The sequence below is a fragment of the Prionailurus viverrinus genome, chromosome C2 (genome assembly GCF_022837055.1).
Source record: "Prionailurus viverrinus isolate Anna chromosome C2, UM_Priviv_1.0, whole genome shotgun sequence".
Classification (NCBI taxonomy): Eukaryota; Metazoa; Chordata; class Mammalia; order Carnivora; family Felidae; genus Prionailurus; species Prionailurus viverrinus.
Genome location: NC_062569.1, coordinates 100,881,656 through 100,905,052, shown reverse-complemented (window position 1 = coordinate 100,905,052; position 23,397 = coordinate 100,881,656). Strand labels below are relative to the sequence as shown.

Here is a 23,397-nt window from a genome sequence, read left to right as displayed (position 1 = left end):
CACGCAAATATTCCCTGGATGCTCTTTCCTTTATATTTGGAATTTATGTGTAAAAGAAAACAAAAACAAAAAACACCACAATGGAAGTATTAGATGCTTGTGATATCCACACAGGAAATTTCTTACAGAGCTCCTTGTAATGATCTTACCTTGAAATAAGGTAGAGGGAGAGTCAAGCCCATTATGTTCTGTTAGGTAGAGTTTGGGGTAACTGTAAGTGAAAAGGTAACTTCACTTGACAATTAAAATGTTCTGATTCCTAGCATTACTAAATGTGGCTTCACAAAGTTACAGAAAGCAATAGAGCCAATAATAAGCAGGTTTCTGCTTTTCTCAAATGGGTATTAGGAGTAAGTAAAAATAAAAACACTTATTAAGTACATACTCTGTTTCAGGTACTATTTTAAATTATTTATAAGTATTTTTTAGGTTCATTTATTTATTGGAGAGACACCGAGAGAGAGCGTGTGTGCTTGTGCACATGGGGAAGGGGCAGAGAGAGGGGAAGAGAGAATCCCAAGCAAGCTCCATGCTGTGAGTACAGAGCCGTACACAGGGCTTGATCCCATGACCATGAGATCATGACCTGAACCCAAATTAAGTGTTAGATGCTTTATCAACTGAGCCCCCAGGCGTGCCTTAAATTATTTATAAGTTTTAATTCCTTTAACCTTTGTAATAAACCTATTTTAAGAGTGTAATGAAAGGATTTAGGAATTCCTAAGCCAGAATGTTCCCCAGGAAGAGGAATGTTGCCAGGTGTTCTTCCTCTATCCAATCTTGGCATCATGGCTAAATCACTCCCACAGTCCAAGTGGCATGAGCTACCTCACTACTAAAATATATTTTAAGTACACAGCAACAGTATTCATAATATGTTCAAAAAAACCAAATCATTTATCTTTACTTGAGATTTTTCCCTCTCAGTTCCAAGAGAAAGGTCAGAGTAGGCAAGGAGAAGAGCCATGTTTATATTAGGTGTTCCTTTCATTTCACTCCAGATCATTATGAACGCCCAACGCCAGTTGAACCCATGACCAAGTCGAGACAAAAGAGGGCTCATTAATAGAAAAACCACAAGTCTAGAAGACAAAAGAGATTTTTAAAAGTTATTGTTGCCATAGATATTTTCACCACTACCCCCATTTCATTCTATTCTACTCCAATATATTCCCTGTGGAATACCAACTCTCAAACAAATGAGCCATATTTCACACACTGTTAGCATGGCACCAAAAAAAAAAAAAAAAAAAAGGCAGAAGGGCATTTCATGGAGAGATACAAGGCTATGGCATTATTCTCTTCATTTATTTCTGTTAGGTTTGTAGAAGGTTAATTCCACATCACCCTTGAGTGGCGTTTCTTGAGGTAGAAAAGAAAAAGTTAGAGATGCTTTGTTGATATATTTTATTCTAGATCCCAAAGAGAAATAAAAGCAAATCTAATGAGTGAGAAGTGAAGGGAAAAAGTGCCCTCCTTTTTTTTTTCCTTTGTAGATTTTAATCTTGCTGAATCTATCTAATATTGGCCAATTCATTTTTATTTTTTTCTTTTAATCGCACATCTCCTACATTTTACACTAGTTGTATCTCATAATTTCGGACTCATTTCTATTTATTTGGCACTAGCCAACAGATGTCAACTCCCTATTAATTTTCCTAGATGGAAGCAGCATGTTAACAACACTAGTGATGGAGATTGAAGAATCCTGAGACTGCAGTGATGGTGGTTGTTCCTCCTCTGTGTCACCTCCTCTTCCCTTCCAAGGGCAAGGGCAGACTCTTTCCCACCTCTTATCATTGAAAGAGAGCTACAAAAATTATTTAGGCAAAAAGGACATTTACAAAGAAGATACTCTTATGATTGTTAAAAAGCTATTTCTAACTATAATTTAATCACAACAGGAAATTATTTGTTATATAATATTAGGCAAACTAAAGCAACATAGAATTTTTATTTAAGATCAGTGTTGAACTTTATGAAACCTCATCGGAAAGATAACATTGGGTGAAATATACCAAATGTTAATTGCAGTTGTCTCTAGGTAGTGAAATTATGAAAGGTTTTTTTTCCTACTAATTATCAAAAATTTTATAAAGTACTTAGATTGCTTTGAAATTCAGTTAAAACCGGAATTAATACAGTTACAAAAAACACTAAAACACTAATTTGCTAGTGATTCCTTGGCAAGTTTAAAAGGCAATTCTTCATATTCATGCTAAGGAATGAAACATTTCTATTTAAAAAATCTCTTTGGGTTTAGTCAATGCCTTATAAATAGAAAAATTCAAATGAAATTCTTACCTTAAAACAATAAGTGTGAAATAGATATTTAATGAATAATATATATCAGAAAATGATATATATAAATATGTATGTGCAGGAATTAGAAGTCCAGTGAAGGTAAACACCATAAGAAAAGCAACAAATGATAGACAATTCCAGAATCTGCATTTTCAGAAAAAAAATGTAGTTAATTATAGTTAACTAATCTAACACATTTATCACAAGGCTTATCTACGTGAGGCATTGTGCTAGGCCTAGTCAAAAACATAAAGACAGGGCACCTGGGTGGCTCAATCAGTTGAACGTCCAATTTTGGTTCAAGTCATGATCTCATGGCTTGTGAGCTTGAGCCCTCTATTGGGCTCACTGTTGTCAGTGCAGAGCCCGATTCAGATCCTCCCTCCCCTCTGTCTGCGCCCCCTCAAAAATAAATGAAACATTAAAATAATAATAATAATAATAATAATAATAATAGAAGAAGAAGAAGAAGAAAATAAAGGTAATTAACGCATTTACCTACACGCTCAAGGGGCTTATAATTTAACTGGGAAGAGAGGAGCACTCAGACAAGTAAATAAATAATTCTAAAGCAACTTTAATCAGTTTACACGACAGGTAAATTAGTGTCTTTCTTTTGGATTGATTTTGAAAACATGTTTTGGTTGTAGTTGTACTATTTGACAGAATTTATTCGGGCATTATGGTTCATGTAGCTTGAGAATACTGATTGTGAACTCCTTGTATCATTGGAAAGAGCTAAAATCATTTATCTTTAAAAGGAATACTAAACTGCCAGTCTGCTTTACACAATGATAGGATGAAGGCTTGTCCTAAAATCTAGCTAGTCCTTGGGGCGCCTGGGTGGCGCAGTCGGTTAAGCGTCCGACTTCAGCCAGGTCACGATCTCGCGGTCCGTGAGTTCGAGCCCCGCGTCGGGCTCTGGGCTGATGGCTCAGAGCCTGGAGCCTGTTTCCGATTCTGTGACTCCCTCTCTCTCTGCCCCTCCCCCGTTCATGCTCTGTCTCTCTCTGTCCCAAAAATAAATAAACGTTGAAAAAAAAAAAATTTAAAATCTAGCTAGTCCTTAGAAGATGTAAATTAATCCTTTATTCTAATGAGTGCCCTTTGTAGATTTTCCACTGGGGATTTGTGAGCATGTGTACATTCTATGAATTTTATGTATTCAATGTCACAATATTATATTCATAAAAAAATAAATTGAAAAGATTAGAAGGGTACATGAATACCATTTTATGAGATGAAGGTAGCTTGGTTTAACCATATGTTACCCTTTAAAGATAATGATTATTTTTTCTCCAGGACTCCTGATTGGCCAAAAACCAAATTCAGTATAAAAATTAAATCTTTCCCTGTTACATTAAGAAGAATTTTCAGGGGTGCCTGGGTGGCTCAGTCAGTTAAGCGTCTGACTTCAGCTCAGATCATGATCTCATGGTTTGTGAATTCAAGCCCCACACTGGGCTTTGCACTGATGGTGCAAAGCCTGCTTGGGATTTTCTCTCTCTCTCCCCCTCTCTCTCTGCCCCTTCTACTCTCTTTCTCTCTCAAAATAAATAAATAAACTTAAAAAAAAATAAGAATTTTCAGTTTTGAACTATATTTAAGAACCACAAATACCTAGGCATTATTAGAGAAAAATTCAATGTAAAACATCCTATATTAGGAAATGTTCAGTCAAAACATTCAAAATACTTTCTTTATGACTGAATTTAGGCTAATTACTCTAGGCTGTGACCAGCATCCAAATCACCAAGGAGGAAGTCAAATTTTCACTCTTTGCAGATGACATGATACTTTACGTGGAAAACCCAAAAGACTCCATCAAGAAACTGCTAGAACTGATACCTGAATTCAGCAAAGTCACAGGATATAAAATTAACATACAGAAATCGGTTGCATTTCAATACACCAATTAATGAAACAGCAGAAAGAGAAATCAGGGATCAATCCCATTTACAATTGCACCAAAAGCCATAAAATACCTAGGAATAAATCCAACCAAAGAGGTAAAAAATCTATACACTGAAACTATAGAAAGCTTATGAAAGAAATTGAAGAAGACACAAAGAAATGGAAAAATATTCAATGCTCATGGATTGGAAGAACAAATATTGTTAAAATATTGATACTATCCAAAGCAACTTATGTATTCAAAGCAATCCCTATCAGAATAACACCAGCATTCTTCATAGAACTAGAACAAACAATTCTAAAATTTGTATGGAACCAGAAAAGACCCCAGATAGCTCCCTGCATGAGAATGAACCTGGAGTACTTTCTTACACCAGACACAAAAATAAACTCAAAATGGATGAAAGACCTAAACATAGGACAAGAAGCCATCAAAATCTTAGAGGAGAAAGCAGATAAGAACCTTTTTGACCTTAGCTGCAGCAACTTCTTACTTGACATGTCTCTGGAGGCAAGGGAAACAAAAGCAAAAATGAATTATTGGAACCTCATCAAGATAAAAAGCTTTTGCACAGTGAAGGAAACAATCAGCAAAACTAAGAGGCAACCAAGAGAATGAGAGAAGATATTTTCAAATGACATATCAGATAAAGGGTTAGTATCCAAAATCTATAAAGAACTTATCAAACTCAACACCCAAAAAGCCAAATAACCCAGTGAAGAAATAGGCATAAGATATGAATAGACACTTTTCCAAAGAAGACATCCAGATGGCTAACAGACACATGAAAAAATGCTCATCCTTTATCAGCAGACAAATAGAAATCAAAACCACGATGAGATACTACCTCACACCTGTCAGAATGGCTAAAATTAACTCAGGCAGCAACAGATGTTGGCAAGGATGTGGATAAAGAGGACACCTTTATCCACCTATTCTACCACTGTTCATGGAATGCAAACTGGTGTAGCCACCCTGGAAAACAGTATGGAGATTCCTCAAAAATTAAAAGTAGAACTATCCAACAAACTAACAAGTGTACTACTAGGTATTTATCCAAAGGATATAAAAATGCTTATTCAAAGGGGCACATGCACCCCAATGTTTATAGCAGTACTATCAACAATAGTCAAATTGTAGAAAGAGCCCAAATGTCCATCTACTGATGAACGGACAAAGAAATAGTGGTATATATGTACAATGGAATATTACTCAGCCATCAAAAATAATGAAATCTTGCCATTTGCAACAATGTGGATGGAACTAGAGTGTATAATGTTAAGTGAAAGAAGTCAGTCAGAGAAAGACAAATAAAAATATGATTTTATTCATATGGGGAATTTAAGAAACAAAATAGATGAACATAGGGGAAGAAAAGCAAAAATAAGATTAAAACAGAGAGAGAGACAAAGCATTAAAGACTCTTAAGTACAGAGAACAAACTGAGGGTTGCTCTCAAGTGTTGGGTAGGGGAATGGGCTAAATGGGTGATGGATACTAAGAAGGGCACTTGTTGGGATGAGCACTGGGTGTTATATGTAAGTGATGAATCACTAAATTCTACTCCTGAAACCATTATTACACTACATGTTAACTAACTGGGATTTAAATTTTGAAAATTAATTTAAAAAAGGTAAAAAAAAAACAAATAAAAAAATTTTTAAAAAGATTTTACCTGTTACCAAAAGAGATGAGAAGTTATTGGGTGGTTTTAAACAAAAGAAATGATTTGGGTAAGAAGGAAGTGAGGTGGATGAAGATCAGTAAAAGGTCATAAGATTGACACAGTGTAGTGTCAGCATATTCGCAGAACTGTTCAAATCTGGGTCCTAGAGGCTGTAAGCTGAAAACATGGGAGATGATGATCCTCTTGTCTTGGAGAGTCGCAAGGCCCTGCAGCAGATTGTTGTAGAATATAGGAGGATTTGCTATTGTCATCTTAGGTTTTTACTGTCTTGGAGAGTAGGACCTGACACATGTCATATTTTTGACGGTAAGATTCTTAACATTGAGATTATGATGTGCTCATTTATATGACCATGTACGTGGGTGGCTGAAGCAGGGGGGCTGAACAGGCTCATAGGAAGAGAGGAGGTCCAGGAACTGAAAGGTGGAATAGAAGGATCAACCGTGTGGGTGTTAACCGAAATCACTGAGAATGGTGATAGGACAATGGTGCTGGAGAGTCACAGTGAGAGGACAGTCAATATCTTCACGAAATGGAGAGTGTGATTCAGGGATCTAGACATAACTACAGTCAAGAGAGTGGCAGATAGTAAAATCTGATGGCATGAGCTTCAAAACTGGGTTCTTCTCGGGAAGAATGAGAAAGTATGATCTAGAAATGACTTTAAGGTATAGAAAGATCACCAGCCTCAACTCTAGGCTCAGTAGTACCCAGGATGTGGGTGAGAAAAACAACGTCTAAAGAAAGCAACGTAGTAAATGCCTTCAGGGGAGATCCAGCATTTAGTTAGAGCAAAAAGGTGAAGGGAGACTTCAGAATCACTTCCCAAAATCAGATTTAAAACATGTAACATTTTTATTTCTTCCTACAATAATTAATTGTGGCCCAAGTAATTCTGCCTAGGTGTTGGTACAATTGGCTTCCTTTGTAATTGACATGAAATTTTAGTAAAGAGTTCCAAAATTCTATTAAGATTCTATACTTTCAAACTTCTGAGTTTATTCTATCTTCTATAACATTCTGCAAAACTCCAAAAATCATTGATTAGGTTCAGGGCCTCTGTTACTCTATGTTGTCATTGTGCGAGTTAAGTCAAGTTCTCAGCCTGTGTGTTGCATCATTACAGAAAGCACCCTTCTAGCAGGCTGGCACAAATTCCACTCTCCCCTAAGCTGGATGCCCTTGAGCAGGGCACAATTTGTAAATTTGTACATATGGCCATATTTTCTTGTATAACACTGCCAATCCTCTTCAAATGCCCTAGCTTTATCTTTTAATTTGCTTTGCATGCCATCTCTTCTTTGTCCTTCAAATATTGGTCTTCTAGCAGCAGCGCCAGGCTGAGCCATATTGGAGCTTGAAGCAAAAGGAACTATCAGTAGTCTTGTTCTAATATTTCTTTAAAATGTTTACATTTTCACCAGGGGTTTTTTGCATTAATTTCTTTTTTTTTTTCCAAAAATAATGCATTAAAATTTAATTAAAATTTTTAAAAAATGTTTATTTATTTTTGAGAAAGAGAGACAGATTGTGAGCAGGGGAGGGGCAGAGAGAGAGGGGGACACAGAATCTGAAGCAGGCTCCAGGCTCTGAGCTGTCAGCACAGATCAGACGCAGGGCTCGGACCCATAAACTTTGAGATCATGACTTGAGCCGAAGAAAGACGTTTAACTGACTGAGTCACCCAGGTGCCCCCAAAAAGTATTGCATTAAAAGATTATTTACCTTGATTACTGAGTCTTTTGGCACCTTCTTAAATTTTGTGCCTGTGATGAGTGTCTCCCTTGCCTTACCTTAGTCTTTGCCTTGTCTAGTGGGATTATACTGGGAATTACCGAGTAGATGGTCAGAGACTTGAGAGAATTAGGGGGAAAATAGAGCCAACATGAACTCAGGTAAGGTTACAAATTTTGCCTAAAATTAGAGGATTAGAAGACACAAGCAATAGAGTTTCTAGGAAAGGTTTTTATTGAGTAGTTTTTAAGTCAATATCTTACTTTGATAGATATGTAGATATAGCTATTATTACAATATTATAGCGGCCAATGCATGAAAAAATATGAAAATATGCTAGCTACTCACTCTAGAAGAAGTGCTTCAACCCCTGGTTTAAAACTGGTAGAATTTAAAAAAAGTCCCATAATGGCCAGGGTAAATATTCCAGACATTCCAACTAGTTCACCTATTTTAAAAAGAAATAAATATAAAGTATTAATTTAAGATCAACAGTGGTACAAATTTTGCTCAAGATGAAAATATCAGATATCTTGATAGTATAGTAACTTTATAGACAGGCTACCCTACTTGGTTTCAACTGGATTATATTGCAGGTTATTACCACCACCTATTGTCCTTCTTCCTCCTCAGATTCACACCCAACTGTATGGTGGTGTCTAACATTCTTGCACAGTTTTGGCTTCAGATCATTGCCAACGATTTGAAGCTCATAAAACTCTTTTACTGTGTTCTCATGCAGCCAAAGCACCCTCTACAGGAGTTATGTTTTTAGAGGGGCTCTGGAGGGATAAAATGGAAGTGAGCAAATGAGTTCTTTGGACTAGCCCACTTCATATGCTTTCTTTCTTGGGAGACAGTAGGAGATAGAAATGGTTTGACTTTGTGGCAGGACTAAGGGAGTCAAACTGGTAGAAACCCAATAAGGATATACTTCCCCAGTTTAATTTTGTTTGGGTGCATTTACTGTGTGAGAATGAAAAGCATGAAAAACTGGAATATTCTTAAAAGTAGCTGTAGTAGAGTTATATTTCCCCCTTGCAATATGAAAGTAGCATATTATCAATGTAAAAAATCCAAATAATATGGTACAGTATAGAGATTATATATATATGTGTGCGTGTGTGTGTGTGTGTGTATATATATATATATATATATATATATATATATAAATTTTTAAATTTTTATTTTTTTAAAGAGGACCCATAATTCAACGACCCAGGCTTCAGGTCCAGATCATCCCCAACTTATGAAAGTTTGACTTATAATTTTTTGACTTTACAATGGTGTGAAAGCAGTATGCATCCAGTAGAAATGGTACTTCAAATTTTGAATATTGATTTTTTTTTCTCAGTCTAGCAATATGCAGGAACATAACCTCTTGTGATGCTGGGCAGTGTCAGCGAGCCGCAGCTCCCAATCAGCCAGGCGATCGTGAGGGTGAACAACCAATACACTTACAACCATTCTGGTTTTCTCTTTGAGTCAGCACTCAATAAATTACATGAGATCTACTTTATCATAAAATAGACTTTGTGTGAGATGATTTGCCCAACTGTAGACTAATGTAAATGTTCTGAGCAGGTTTAAGGTAGACTGGGCTAAGCTATGATGTTCAGTAGGTTAGATATACTAAATACATTTTTGACTTATGAAATTTTCAACTTACGATGGGTTTATTAACACATAGGCCCACTCTAAGTCAAGCAGGATAGGTATAATTTTAACAAAAAATTTATTGGAATTTCTATAATGGAGAGGACTACATTTTCTCAGAAGAAATAATTTGATAAGCTAGTTGAGAATAGAGAATGAGACCCAAAAAGGAGCTTCAAGTATTAAAGGATACTTGCTGAATTACAATACTGGACACAAGTGGTAAAAATTAAGCAGGAAACATGGAAAAGTGAGATTAAAGGTAGCTATCAGGTTTTATGAAATCATGAATTACATAATGTAACTTCCCTTATGAGCTTCCTTGTCCCCATCTTCAGTAAAATTTACTAAGAACCAAAAACATCTATATATTTAAAAGGAGGTAGCGGAGATCATGAGGAGCTAACCTACAAAATTTTTCAGAAATCATGAGGAGATAGATCTTTGGGTGCTCAGAGGCTAAAGAACTGGGAATTTAAGATAATTGGATCAAGATCTTTGAGAGCAGGGGAGTGAGTTCCCAGTGAACACTCACCATGGCATACATCAAGCATACATGCACACAAAGTCACACAGAAAAAAAAGCTATAATGAGATTGTACAGTAATAGAGTTCTGTAACTAGTTTCTTTTTTCCACTTACTGTTTAGCAGACTCTGTTCTAGTTAATAAATAAAATTTAAAATTAAAATTTGTTTTAATAGTAAAGAGTATTGTGGATATTCCACCTTTATCATATTGTCATTACTTGTCAATTGCCAGATGTATTTGGATCAGTTATTTTCCCTTCCATCTCTTTGGCTTACTTTACATTGCTTTGTTACAACAGTTGTATTTTAATTACTGGTGGCTTGTTAAATATTTAATACCTACCTAGTAGAGAAAGTTCTCCACTTTTTTTTAAGCTATCTTGTCTATTCTCACATTTAGTATTTCCAGATGATATTTCAAATTGTTTTGTAAAATTTCAACCCCCCCCTCAAATTTCTATTATTTAATTTGGACTGTAATACATTTTAATTTTATGAAATTGGTATCATTATCACACTACCGAGTCTTTCCCTTCCAGAGATGGAAAATTACAAGTTTTATATTCTTTAGTTTAGTCCTGGCTAGAAATGGTACCTTAAGCCAGGAACTAACACTTTGGTTAGTCAGTTTTGAATTATAAAAGAAGAGGAAAATGTGGACATAGGCACTTTGAGGAGATCAAGTCCTGGACTAGTCATTGTAATTTATTAGGTAACAGTGACACCTGGAAAATATTTATAGGGAATATCTTGAAGATACTAATAATATGAACATTAAGCCAGGTCGGAGTGAAAGTCCTTTTACATTAGATTTATATTTCCTCTGTACTTTGTTTTCAGGAAATTCTGTCCTAGAAGTTTTCTTTCTAAAATATTTATAGAGACATTTTAACTCTAAAAGTTTATAATTATTTTGGGGGGTATAACCCTTAACCTTGAGGCTATGCTCACTTACTAATTAATGTTAGAGAAAAATTATATTTTCTGGAATATATTTTTGTAGAAATTTAGGTATCCACAATTAAAGTAGTATGTGATGAATGTATCTGTACTGGCTGTTCCCTAGATGTCTATTAATTCTTTAACTTGATTCTATAAACTCACTTGGTTATAATTGGCTTTAATCTCCTGATTAGTTAGGAAGCCTCAAGATCCTATATTCTACCTTTCCTTCCTCAGACATGAAAATAATGACTCTTGTTAGTCTAGTAATTCTAAAAAGATTTTCTCTGTTTCAGTTTATTCCAATTTTATATTTCTCAGTAAACTCTTATAATTTTCCATGTTTAGACTCAAACTTGTTAAGTTTATTCTTTTATATTTTATAACTTTTTGCCAATGTAACGAGTATCAAATTTTCATTATATTTTCTAACTAACTACTGCTGGCTTATAAGAACACAATTTTTTTGTATATTTATCTTATATCAAGCTATTAAAAAGCCTTTTGGGCTTAGTTTACTAATTAATTCTTTTGAGTTTTCTATGTAATTTAAAATGTTGTCACTAATGAAATCATTTTCTCTTTTAAAATTATGGATAAATGTCTTTTTTTTTTCTTATTGCATTAGCTAAAGCTTCCAGAGCTACTTTAAATCATCAATATGAGAATAGGCAACTGTTTTACTCCTAAATGTAAATGAAAGTGCACAGTATAAGTTGGTAACTAGATAACTAGGTATTAGAGTAAAACCTTGGATTGTGAATAACTTGTTCTGTGAGTGTTCCACAAAATGAGCAAACATTTCTAAGAAATTTTAACTTGATAAACAAGTGATGTCTTTCCATACAAGTAGTATGTGACACCAAACACCATGTGATTACAACTGGGCGAATGGTTCTTGAAATTCACTTTGATAAACAAAGTGCTGTGGATTACAAGCACGTTTCTGGAAAGAATTATGTTCACAAACCAAGGTTTTACTATATTTACTGCACATGCTAACTCCAAGTCCTTTGCAGGGCTGTCTTGAAGAGCAGGGTTGAATGAGATTCTGAGGCTGCATCAGAAAACAATAGTATGATGAATGATTAATAACTACCATACTCCTGTGAGGAAGAAATGGTGGCAAAGGGATTAATAATATTGATAGATTTTCTAATATTTAGACTTACTTGATATGAAACTTCTATTTTGATTTCCTTTTTGATCTAAAAGCTGTCCAGAAAAGTATATTTAATTTCAGGCTGTTAGAATGACTATTTTTAAAGACCCTCCTTTTGTAATTAGTAAATTATAATTGCATTGTGATTGAACAATATTTGGGATTTTATTAAAATGCTCTTTGAGTCTAGTTCATTTCTGTAAATGGTCTACAGGTATGTATGTAAAGGATATGTATTTGGTTTGGGGAGATAAGACTGTATATCTTATAAACCAAACACTTAAGTGTTTATTTATATCTTTTTATAGCCATAATTATTTTTTGTTCAATTGGTTATGAAATTATCTGGGAAAGGCATGATAAAGTATCTCATTGAAATTGTGATTTTGTCAAATTCCTTTGTCTTTTATAAGGGCATTTATTTTATATATCTTGACACATTGATTTCTGTTGTATAGATACTAATATTTTTATCTCTTCTGATAGGTTATTTTAAAAAAACATTCCTCCAGATAAATTGAATGGTTTATTTTACCGACTTTGCCTGGTATGTATCTTCCCGTATCTTTGTATTGAGTTTTTTTGTGTCATTTAATTTTAGGCATAGGCCCCAGACTTACAAATAAAAAAGATGAGGTACAGAATTGACAAGCTGAGACTTATGTGATTGACATCATCACCAAAAACAGTAGCCATCCACAATTGGATCAGTTTTGAACTCAGAATTCCAAACAAGAAACTTGCTAGAAAATAAGACCAAAGTTCAAATAGGATGTCAAAAACTGAAAGAAAGGGGAACAAACAGAAAATAGTTAATAGAGCTTACTTGATCTTAATTTTAAGTGATAATCTGGGTCAACTTTTCTTTTTGTTCCTATCTTTAAAACTAGCCATTGGGGTAGATGTATGGCATTTTCTTATTCCTACATTGAAAGAGTTTCTATTCAAACGCTGAGAGCCATACAAGTTGGCAAAATTCAGTCAGTTTCATTAAAGAGCTTCTTTCGATCCCCAGTAAGAAATATACATTTATTCAGTGCCAAACAGTGTAATAAATTTTGGAGATACAGTAATGAATAAGAAGTAGAAAGTCCCCAAACTCTTGGAACTTATATTCTATATCTAACATGATACACACAGGAAATACAGAAAAGGAATGCCTCTGGGTCCCAGCTTAGTGAATCTCCTGTATTGTTGTGGCTTGTCAAAGCAACTGATTGGTTCCTTATTGTTGAGTATTTCATTTGCTTCCAGTTTTTTCCCTGATAAAATGCTGCATCGTATATTGTGTATATTTCTGCACATGGTTTTTTGTACTTCTCTGATTACTTCCTTAGGCTCCAGAAGTGGAATTTGCACTAAAGAATAGTTGCTCCTTTACTGATATTGTCATATTTTGCCAAATTTGTTTCCACAATCGTTATGACGTCCTTCCCAGGAAAACAGGAAGCCTAAGCCCTTGATGGCCTTGGTTGCTGGAATCAGGCATGCCAGTGGGTGAGGAAATCCCCCCACTTTTACAGGGTGAGGAACAGAGGAATAGAATTTGAATCACAGATAAAAGCAGGTTCTGGGGTCAGGAAAGCAGAAGCGTCAACTACAACAGAATAGGTGGAGAGCAAGAACGAAATGAAAACAAAGAATGGCCAACAGAAAAGAGAACAACCACAACAAAAAGCGAGACTAAATTTGAGAATAAGTAAATCTTGAACTGTGTTCTGAGGTGGCAAAATGAAAGAGAAAAAAATCTTTTATGAGTCCCATTTATAAACGTCCACTGTGGGAGAGGACACTGCTCAGAGTGCTGAGACAATTTAGATTCCTTCTTACCTAGTCCTGTGCCCATGTTTCTAGGTCTGCTAAGTGGAAAGATGTAGCATCTGTAGGGATAGTATGAACGTGGAAGGGGAGTTTCAGGAGTGGCCTTCTAGGTCATACCTGTTCAAGGCATGGGGTTACCCATAATGGCAATCTGGGGAGTCTAGTATCTCCTGCAACTGAAACGAAGAATGGAGGTTGACTCTGGTTTCAGAAGGATGCAGGGAATGGGAGTTAGAAGACCCAATTTGAAGGTTGCTTTCTTTTTTGAGGTGCCTGGGTGATTCGGTCAGTTAAGTGTCCGACTTTTGATTTGGGCTCAGGTCATGATCTCATGGTTCAAGAGTTCGAGCCCCATGTCAGGTTCTGTGCTGACAGCTTGGATCCTGCTTGGGATTATTTGTTTCCCTCTCTCTCTGCCCCTCCCCCACTTGCACCCACAGGCATGCAGGTACATGCTCACACTCTCTCTCAAAATAAAATAAATAAACAAAAAAGAAGAAAGTTGCTTTCTTCTTCTCTTTTTAATGTTTATTTCTGAGAGAGAGAAAGAGAGACAGACAGAGTGTGAGTGGGGGAGGGGAAGAGAGCGATGGAGACACAGAATCTGAAGCAGGCTCTAGGCTCTGAGCTGTCAACACAGAGCCTGAAGCATGGCTTGAACTCAGGAACCTACCTGTGAGATCATGACCTGAGCTGAAGTCAGATGACTGACTGAGCCACCCAAGCACCCCAGTTTCTTTTTTAAGAAAGGAAAATAGTTTCTAATCAGGAAAATATTTACTGAATGGAATTATTAGACTGGGAAAAACCTCAAAGCAAATCCAATATTTCTTACAACTTTTTTAAACTCCTAACATGCAAATTGGAAAAGACAGACCTCTAAGTACAGTAACTCTTCTTAATTTTTCTCTTTATGAAATATGCGCTAACTTCAAAAGACAGAGCAACACTGTTTAAATAATTGCATGAGTTTTTAAAGGTAATAATTATTATCTGAGTTATCCAAAAATTATTGATTCGCTATTGTGTCAATTGGTATAAATGAAATATCAGCAAATCTTGTCATACATCTTTTTTCTTAAAGGAAAGTTTTCTTTCAAAGCTGTTAAAAATTCAGAGAAACTCCTAAGGGCTGAGGGGATAAGGTCACTGTTCTCTTCCTCCTTCAGCAGAGTTTTTATTATTGTAGAGTGACTACTTATAGTATTTGCTCCTCTGAAACCTAAACACAAAATTCTATTCCATTAATTATTATCAAAATTATGAAGCAAACTCTGTGAAAGCAGGGACTATTATGTTCATGGTTGAAGCACTAAGGCCTAGAATAGTAACTGTCACATAGTACATATCAATAAATAATTGTTGTATTAATGAATGAATGAATGGGTTAATGAATGAATTTCCATATCAGTACCCCCCTATATTCTTTTGACTTGCCAGTGAATATAAAAAATGTTCTCTCGATTACACTATAGATGTCAACTCTGATAAGGTTCTCTGACATTCTGTGGTCAATATTTACTATCTTAAATGGAGCTTAGTAGAATATTGGACCAAGTTTGGGCCTGGGCATGGATCCTTCCAACCAGCGCATATGATGATACCTCTCTGCATTTTTCGGTTTCCCCCAAGAGTGGTCCTTGAGTTTTTAAGATGTTTCTGAACATAGACCTCTCTGTGTTGCTCACCCTGGTCTTCTTCAGGAAAGCCCTATGTGCAGGAGGTCTTATGGTAAAAACTCTCTGAGTGACATATTGTATCACTTGCTTGTGTGGTCTGGATTTTGGAAGAGGTTGAATGTCTATGGTGGTTAGACTTTCTCACATACCACAGATGGAATATATGAAGCACTTAAAGCAGATGTACCTTCCTGTGCTAAATTGGGTTTCCAGGTTCACCACAGATGTTCCAAGTTGCCATGGCCTGGGTAAGCTAACTGGATATAGAGCAAGGCTAAAGGTGGGTTCTCCTGATGCCCAACTAGAGTAACTGTCCACCATGTGGACGAGCTCCCTTGAGGAAGACATGAGAGGGGTGATGATCCTTAGAATGTGTGTTCTTCAGAAAAACTAATCTTTAATTCTTAGTTTTAGGCATTGACTATAAAGATGTAAGGCAAAGATGGGTCAGAAGAGAGGTAAACAGGAACATTGGCTGCCCAACAGCGAGGTAGTTTCCAGGGACCATGAAAGCCACTACATAGAGCTAAAACTTCCTCTTCCTGAGTGATTAGAAAAGTAATTTGAGATATACTTAATTGCTGGGGAAAGGGGGTAGTAGAAGGATCTGGCTCCAATATAACATATTATTTGTCATCTTAAAGACCCCTTTGATGCACTAGAATGTAGTCTGGAAGCACCCCTTAAATGCTCTTTTTTCAGGACGATAGAAGGGTGAAATGAGATAATGCCACAGAAGGCCTCAGGGCACAAAAGACATCCAGTGAGTGGAATAGTATACGTCAAGAATTTTCTCCAGGAGCCTCTAATCATCACTTTTCCAAAATCGGTGCAAATAGCAGCACACTAAAAAAAGTAAATAACTTCTTAATATTATTTTGAAAATATGTGACTTCATAGACATCCTTAAAGGGTCCTGTGGACACCCTCTCCCGCCGCCCTGCCCAAGGTAGTGACTATCCTCTGAGAACCACTGTTGCAGGAAGAGGGTATGGGGTTTTGATCAGGGAGGGGCATATAAGATGGTTCTGGGATTGCTGGTGACACTATATTTCTTGTCCTGAGTGATAATTACACATCTGTATATTTTATAATCATTCATCATAGTGTGCATGTATCATTCATTATATATATAAAATACACAGACATATGATAAAGTAATCAACGATACTTAGGTTCAGGGTTTTCTGAATGTGGTAAATGAACTCATGAAGGCCTTGCAATCTCTCTGCTTAAAGCCCTGTTCTCAAGCCCTGAAGATGGCCATGTCACTCATACTTGCTCTTTAAGCTGACAGCTTTCCATGTTGCCCCAGTGAAGCCAAGGGCAATGGCTGTATCCCTCTCACCACCAGCAGGTGCACTGCCTAGCTTGTCTTCCGAGTTCATCTTCAACTCATAGAAAACAACATCTCTCATGTTCTTGTTGTTGAGCATTTGGAGTCAGCCTAGGTCTGTAGAATGCTTCCCCTATAAGCGTCCTCATGAAAAGTCTCAACCGAGTCTCACAATAAAACCACAACAAATATTAAATAAGAGATATGTGGTAGTGCTTTGTAAAGGGTAAATCATTATACTAATGCTCATGATTATATTTGTACAAGCATAAATTATGGTAGAAGATTACAATATCCATATCAGCTTTTAGAAAATACAAGATTCTAATTTTAAGAAATTTAGGGAAAAAATAGGTCCTTACCTAATGAATTGTTCCCCTTTTGTAGGTTGCCATTAATATCTTCAATACTATTAAACATAATCAAAGACATTATAGAGGTCATCAGACTTTCTCCATTAATTAAATTGGTGAGGCTTCTAGAAAGACCTATGGAAAAGAAAATATTTTGTTTCACTAAAGAAAATCATCAATATTAAAGATTAAACTTTTATTAGCAAGTAGAAGTATATTCTTATCTATAGATTTATATCACATACTTTTCCCATATACTTAAATAGACTTTAGTCATATTTGAAAACTCCCTTCAAGGAAATTTAATTATATATCAACTTTAAGTTAAGTCTAGACTTCCATAATTAGGAACCAAATTTATTGTGGTTGAGTATGGTTTATTTAACTAAGATAATAAGCTAGAGCTGTTATTGCTTGTTTTAAAGCCCAGATGAAAACATGAAGTTCATTATTTTTTTAATTTGGTGATTTAGTCAATATAAATACACATTATATATTTAAGGCAAGATAAGGAACAATGACAGAGGGATAAAGGAAATTCATAAGCCAAGCTTTATAACATGGTGCCTAAGCAAAGTATTCATGCAGTTGTCAAGATAATCTCACTATGATTAGAAATTCTCTGACTTTTCCATACATTCCTGTCAAAGGTTTTAGAGATTAAGCTCTATGAAATGGAAAGCACCCTCATATTATGTACTCCTATCCTAATTTCCCTCCACTTGTGGTGATACTCCAAGTTTAGCGATCAATGATCATTTTTCTCTATTAAATATGCCTGTAGCGGCAAAACTGTAACTTTGAGCATCTTTAATGACTTTCTAGATGTCTGTAGGAAGGAAATGTTATTTCATGACCCAACCATTCTATGATCACAACCTAACACACTAAGTGTGCTGTTGCAAGACAAGTCAAGTCAAGGCAGTGTGTTCTTGTGGAGGGGAAGTGCACTGATGGTCTAATTCTTCACCTCATTATGCATCCATGCCCTTTCCTGTAAAACTACAGTTTCTCTCCTCTAAGAGATCCAGTCTGTTCTGTTATGAGACTTGATGCAAGCAGAGGCTTGGGAAGGATTTTTTGCTTCCTATCTTGGGTACCTCTGCCACCACCACTATAATGTCCCCTGGCTGTGCTACTGGAGGATTGTGAAAATATGTGGAAGAAAGGTAGATTTCTCCAAGGGTCCATTCTAGATCACTTAGCCCCTGGATGATCTTCCATCTGACTGTAGATTCATTAGTGAGCCCAGGCCGTATCATCACAACTGCCAGACTCACGAAAAATAACAAATAACTGTTGTTTGAAGCCACTGTGTTTTTTCTTACTCAGTTGTTGAAACTCAGAGTTGTTCTTAACTGAGAAAAAACTAACTGGTACTGTTATATAACTATTCCAACTTGGAAAATAGAACTATAACAAATTGTAAATATGTGAAAATACACAACTGACATGGGGGCATAAGAGTCAACAGACCATCGAAAGCTCAAGACGGTGTGAAGGTACTCATGCACTCATAAGCATAGGCAGATTTTGTAGGTGTGTGGGAGTAAAAGAAAACAAATATAAAAATCTTGCTTTGTCAACGCAGGCAAAAATGTTGCCAAGAGAAAAATACTTTATTTTTATTTTTTTAAAAACTACAAAGTGAGGAGAAAAACAATATTCCAAAAGTCACGGCAAGATGGCCAAAACGTATGAGCATAACTTTGGAAGATAACCCAATAATTTACATTCAACAATGATAGGCCAGGCAATCACTGGATTACTAACTAGATTACAAGATTATAAAGTTGAAAGAAGTATGTAATGCTGTCAGGTAGCACAAAACTTCACTAAGTCCTGTGAGTGGAAAAGGGGCGGGCACTGACAGAGTCCCATAGAGGCAGGGCTGGGGGATAGACGCTGGGGCCTCCTCTCCTTTCTGTTTTTCTTTTTTAATTAAACCATTTTGTTTAATGTTTATTTATTCTTGAGAGAGAGACAGAAACAGAGCATGAGTGGGGGAGGGGGAGAAAAAGAGGGAGACACAGAATCCGAGGCAGGCTCCAGGCTCTGAACTGTCAGCACAGAGCCTGGCCAACTTTGAGATTATGACCTGAGCCGAAGTCTGACGCTTAACCGATCAAGCCACCCAGGCACCAAAACTCTTACCTCACAATCTTAATCTCTTTGATTTGAGAATTGGCTTTCCTTTATTCATTTAGGTAGATTGATGTGTTTCCTCTATTCTATTTCTACTTCCCTCCAGTAGCTTCTCCCCCTATAATGGTCATAAAATGAGAAGTGTGTGTGTGTGTGTGTGTGTGTGTGTGTGTGTGTGCGTGCGTGTGTTACATCAACTTGGTACTTTATTTATTTAAAAAATGTTTAATGTTTATTTATTTTTGAGAGAGAGAGACAGAGTGTGAGTGGGGGACGGGCAAAAAGGTAGATAAAGAGTCTGAGATACAGGGTTCCAGGCTCTGAGCTGTCAGCACAGAGCCTGACATGGGGCTGGAACTTGGGAACAGCGAGATCATGACTGAGGCCACAGTCCGAGGATTAACTGACTGAGCCACCCAGGCACCCTGACTTGGTACTTAATTTTAAATATAGATTTATTTCTCCTAAAATACTACACTCTGAAAACACTGTAAGATTAGTGACTTTACTGTTTTTGACTTTCTGCATTTTTTGGTCTTAATGGTGATGACTCCAAATTTTTTTGTTTTTTGTTTTTTTACAGACGGCATTATCCTAATTAAAGTATTTTCAAAGGAAAAACAGTATTTGACAATAGAAATGTCATCACAATGTATATGCAAATTGTTCACCCTCAGAACTTTTGGTTTAAGGTAGAAGCATGTATAAAGTCAAGGATTCCAAATAATCCCCTGTCTTATTCCACAAGGGGATGAAAGATTTTAAAAATATATATACTAGGTAAGCCCATCACTAGCATTTCATTTTGTTCTAAGCATCAGCAACCTGAATCTCTATGCTTAATTCCCAATGCCCATAACCTCATTTCATATAGTGAGAAGCTACAGTGAGCAAAAGATCTTAACACTAGACACATTAAATGCAGAATATGATATTTTAAGTGTAGAAAAAGAGGAAAACATATACTTACCAAGGTCTCTTATAGCAGCTGCAGTCAGCATGGGATCTGAACTCATGAGGATAGTTGCAAATAATAACCATGGAGTGGTTTTCAAAAGTAATTTATTCACAGATGCCAGATACCAAAGAATTAATGTATAATTCATTAAAAAGCCAGGAATTGTAATTAAAATTATCTGCAAAGAAATTTTATGTATAGAAAAATCAGATTGCCTTTTTATCCTATTTTGAAAAGCAGATTATCAGGATTATTAGAGATACAGAATCACACTGAATCCATCAAAGGGAAATTTTAAATTATCTTATTTAACAAATATGTGCTTGCAAGTCTGGAAATAAGAGGCAAATATTGCAATGAGATTCTTAGGACCTATGACACAGCACTTGTAAGAAATAGCATATAATTAAAAGGGAACTTTTAAATTTCTTGATAAGGTCATTGAATATAAATATGTATGTGTAAATGTATATGCATACACACCATATATACTCACACTTATATATACACATTTAACTATGCATAAAACTGAAACCTAGCCTATTAACAGAGAGAAAAAGAACACAAGTTTACAAAGAAGTTACAAAAGAGGAAAAGGAGGAGAAAATAAAATAGAAAGAATGTAGAGAATTGGCAGAGGACTATAGAAAGGATGGGAAGAAAAATTCTATTATTCTAGAACTGGAACATGGCCTTCTGCCTTCCCACCATTGCCTTCTACTTTCTTTTATTCTATCAGTGGCAGCTATGTAGTAAGATTTCATTGCCAGATGGTCTTGGAAAAATGTGACTGTGCCTGAAGCTACCTATAAGAATTCAGAACTGCACCTCTGTGTTCATTGTAACATTATTTACAATAATGTGAACTTACACTATTTACAATACTTATTTGCAATAATAAGACATGGAAGCAACCTAAGTGTCTATCTGTAGATGAGTGGATAAAGAAAATGTATTATATATGCAATGGGATATTACTTAATCATAAAATAGAAGGAAATCTTGCTATTTGGGACAGCATAGATGAAACCTGAAGGCATTATGCTACATGAGATAAGTCAGATAGAAAAAGACAAATGTCATATGACCTAACTTATATGTGGAATCTTAAAACAACAACAACAACAACAACAACAACAACAACAACAAACCCTGAGCTCATTGATACAAAGAACAGATTGTCAATAGGCAGAAGTGAGGACTCAGGAGGTTGGAAAAAGAGATGAAGGGGGTCAAAAGGTACAATCTTCCAATTGTAAAATAAATAAGTCATGGGATTCAATGTACAGCATGGTGACTGTAGTGAATAATACTGTACTGTATATTTAAAAGTTGTTAAGAGAGTAGATCTTAAAATTATGATAAAAATTTTTTAAAATACTGTGGTGATGGATGTTAACTAGATTTATTTTGGTGATCATTTCAAAATTTTTTTTAATGTTTATTTATTTTTGAGAGACAGAGAGAGAGACAGAGCTCAAGAGGGGAAGGACCAGAGAGAGAGGGAGACACAGAATCTGAAGCAGGCTCCAGGCTCTGAGCTGTCAGCACAGAGCCCGATGTGGGGCTTGAACTCAAGAACCGTGAGATCATGACCTAAGCTGAAGTCAGACGCTTAACTGACTGAGCCACCCAGGCACCCCGGTGATCATTTCAAAATACAAGTATCAAATCATTATGTTGTATACCTGAAACCAATATAATGTTGTATGTCAATTATATCTCAACTAAAAAATTTTTAAAAATTATAAAAATTTTGTAACGATGTGGAAAAATGCTCTTACTACCAATATTAAATAAAAAAAGCAATATATATGTATATGTATAGAAAGTGTAGCTTATTTTAATAGTTTTGCTTCTAATGTAATTTAGGTAATGGCCTTATATTTCCAAAGCTGTTTTAATTACTTTGGAAGGAATGTATACCCTGCTTAAGATTTGGAGTATTTTTTCTTCAAGCTTTTTCCTTGATGGGGTTCAAATATCACATGATTAGGATAACATAATGGTTTGTGATTTAAAGTTATAGCTGTTTCTATGAGTATTCTCTGTTTTTGTTCATGTGAGTAAGAGAAGTTTTAGAAGGTGGGTATTTTAAAAAAGACTTTTATCAAAAATAATTAAAAAACTGGACCAAATGTTTTCATAATAGCTCTCTAATAGCATCTCAGAGTTAAAATTATAACTGGCATTAAGCCCTGCAAATCAGATTCTCAGAATTACTTTTTTTTCCTCTGTAATTTTTTTTTCCTGACCCCTCAATATGCTGGCCAGTCACTAAGATATGGTTTATTCACTAAAATATAAAGCTAAATTTACTTCTCCCACACTTCGTACTTTTTCCTTGTCTTCTTTGTTTTATAATTTAGAGCAAAATTTTAAAAATTCGGAGCATAGATAACATATAGTAGTTCATGAGTGAATGATATTATTGGAAAGGATTACTTCTTACCTGCCAAAATAACTTTTGGAGCATGTAAACATCCATGTCGAATGCAACGTTAAAGATAATTATTGGTGTAAATATATTGAAAAATAATTTTGGACTCATCCATTGTATGGCATCTGTGTATCTTTGCACCTAATAATATAAAAATACATCATTTCTCACTTATCCATCCTCCTATTAGCATACAACACATGCTAATGGAGTTAGCATCTCCTATTAGAGAGAGCAATAGAGATTCCTCTCTCTAGCAAAAGAGAAAAAGATATATCACAATGTAATAGGTGCTAAAGTCTTAACTCTACTGCATTTTCATAATTTTCCATCAGATTATTACCAGTAACAGAGGAACGTTAATGCACATCCCCATGCCCATTTTATTTTTTAAATAGCGGCTATAGAAAGTACATTGATATGGGTACAAAAGAATGTGTAGGAGATTTTCAGGCATACAAGAGGAAGACAGGTTTCAGGTAGATGGATTATCATGCACGATGTGTACAAATGAATAAACAATCATATCGCATTTCAGAAACTACAAATAATTAACCATGGCTTATATGGAAAATGTGCATGGAAGAATAGTAGGAATAAAAACTCAGAAGTTATGCTGTTAATGAAATGATTAATTAATGGTGTTTGTCATAAAATATTTAGTTGATAAATCCTCTTATGGGCATCCACTCAACATTTGTTTATTAAGGAAACACTGATTATTTGCTGTGTGAGG

General features: G+C 35.6%; 1 protein-coding gene across 5 annotated transcripts in view; it reads right to left on the bottom strand.

Moving 5' to 3' along the window:
• SLC9C1 (solute carrier family 9 member C1) overlaps positions 1-23,397 on the bottom strand; it is a 107,918-nt gene that overhangs the window by 62,664 nt on the left and 21,857 nt on the right. For all 5 annotated transcript variants that reach the window (XR_007155435.1, XM_047873933.1, XM_047873934.1 and 2 more), the window contains 7 exons: positions 22,674-22,802; positions 20,234-20,399; positions 17,128-17,253; positions 12,550-12,711; positions 7,989-8,088; positions 2,305-2,448; positions 908-1,082 (listed from right to left, as the gene is read on the bottom strand). Coding sequence is in view for 4 of the 5 variants with exons in the window: in XM_047873933.1 (XP_047729889.1) it covers positions 908-1,082; positions 2,305-2,448; positions 7,989-8,088; positions 12,550-12,711; positions 17,128-17,253; positions 20,234-20,399; positions 22,674-22,802 (1,002 nt within the window). In the remaining variant the exon portion in view is untranslated. The remainder of the gene's footprint in view (positions 1-907; positions 1,083-2,304; positions 2,449-7,988; positions 8,089-12,549; positions 12,712-17,127; positions 17,254-20,233; positions 20,400-22,673; positions 22,803-23,397) is intronic.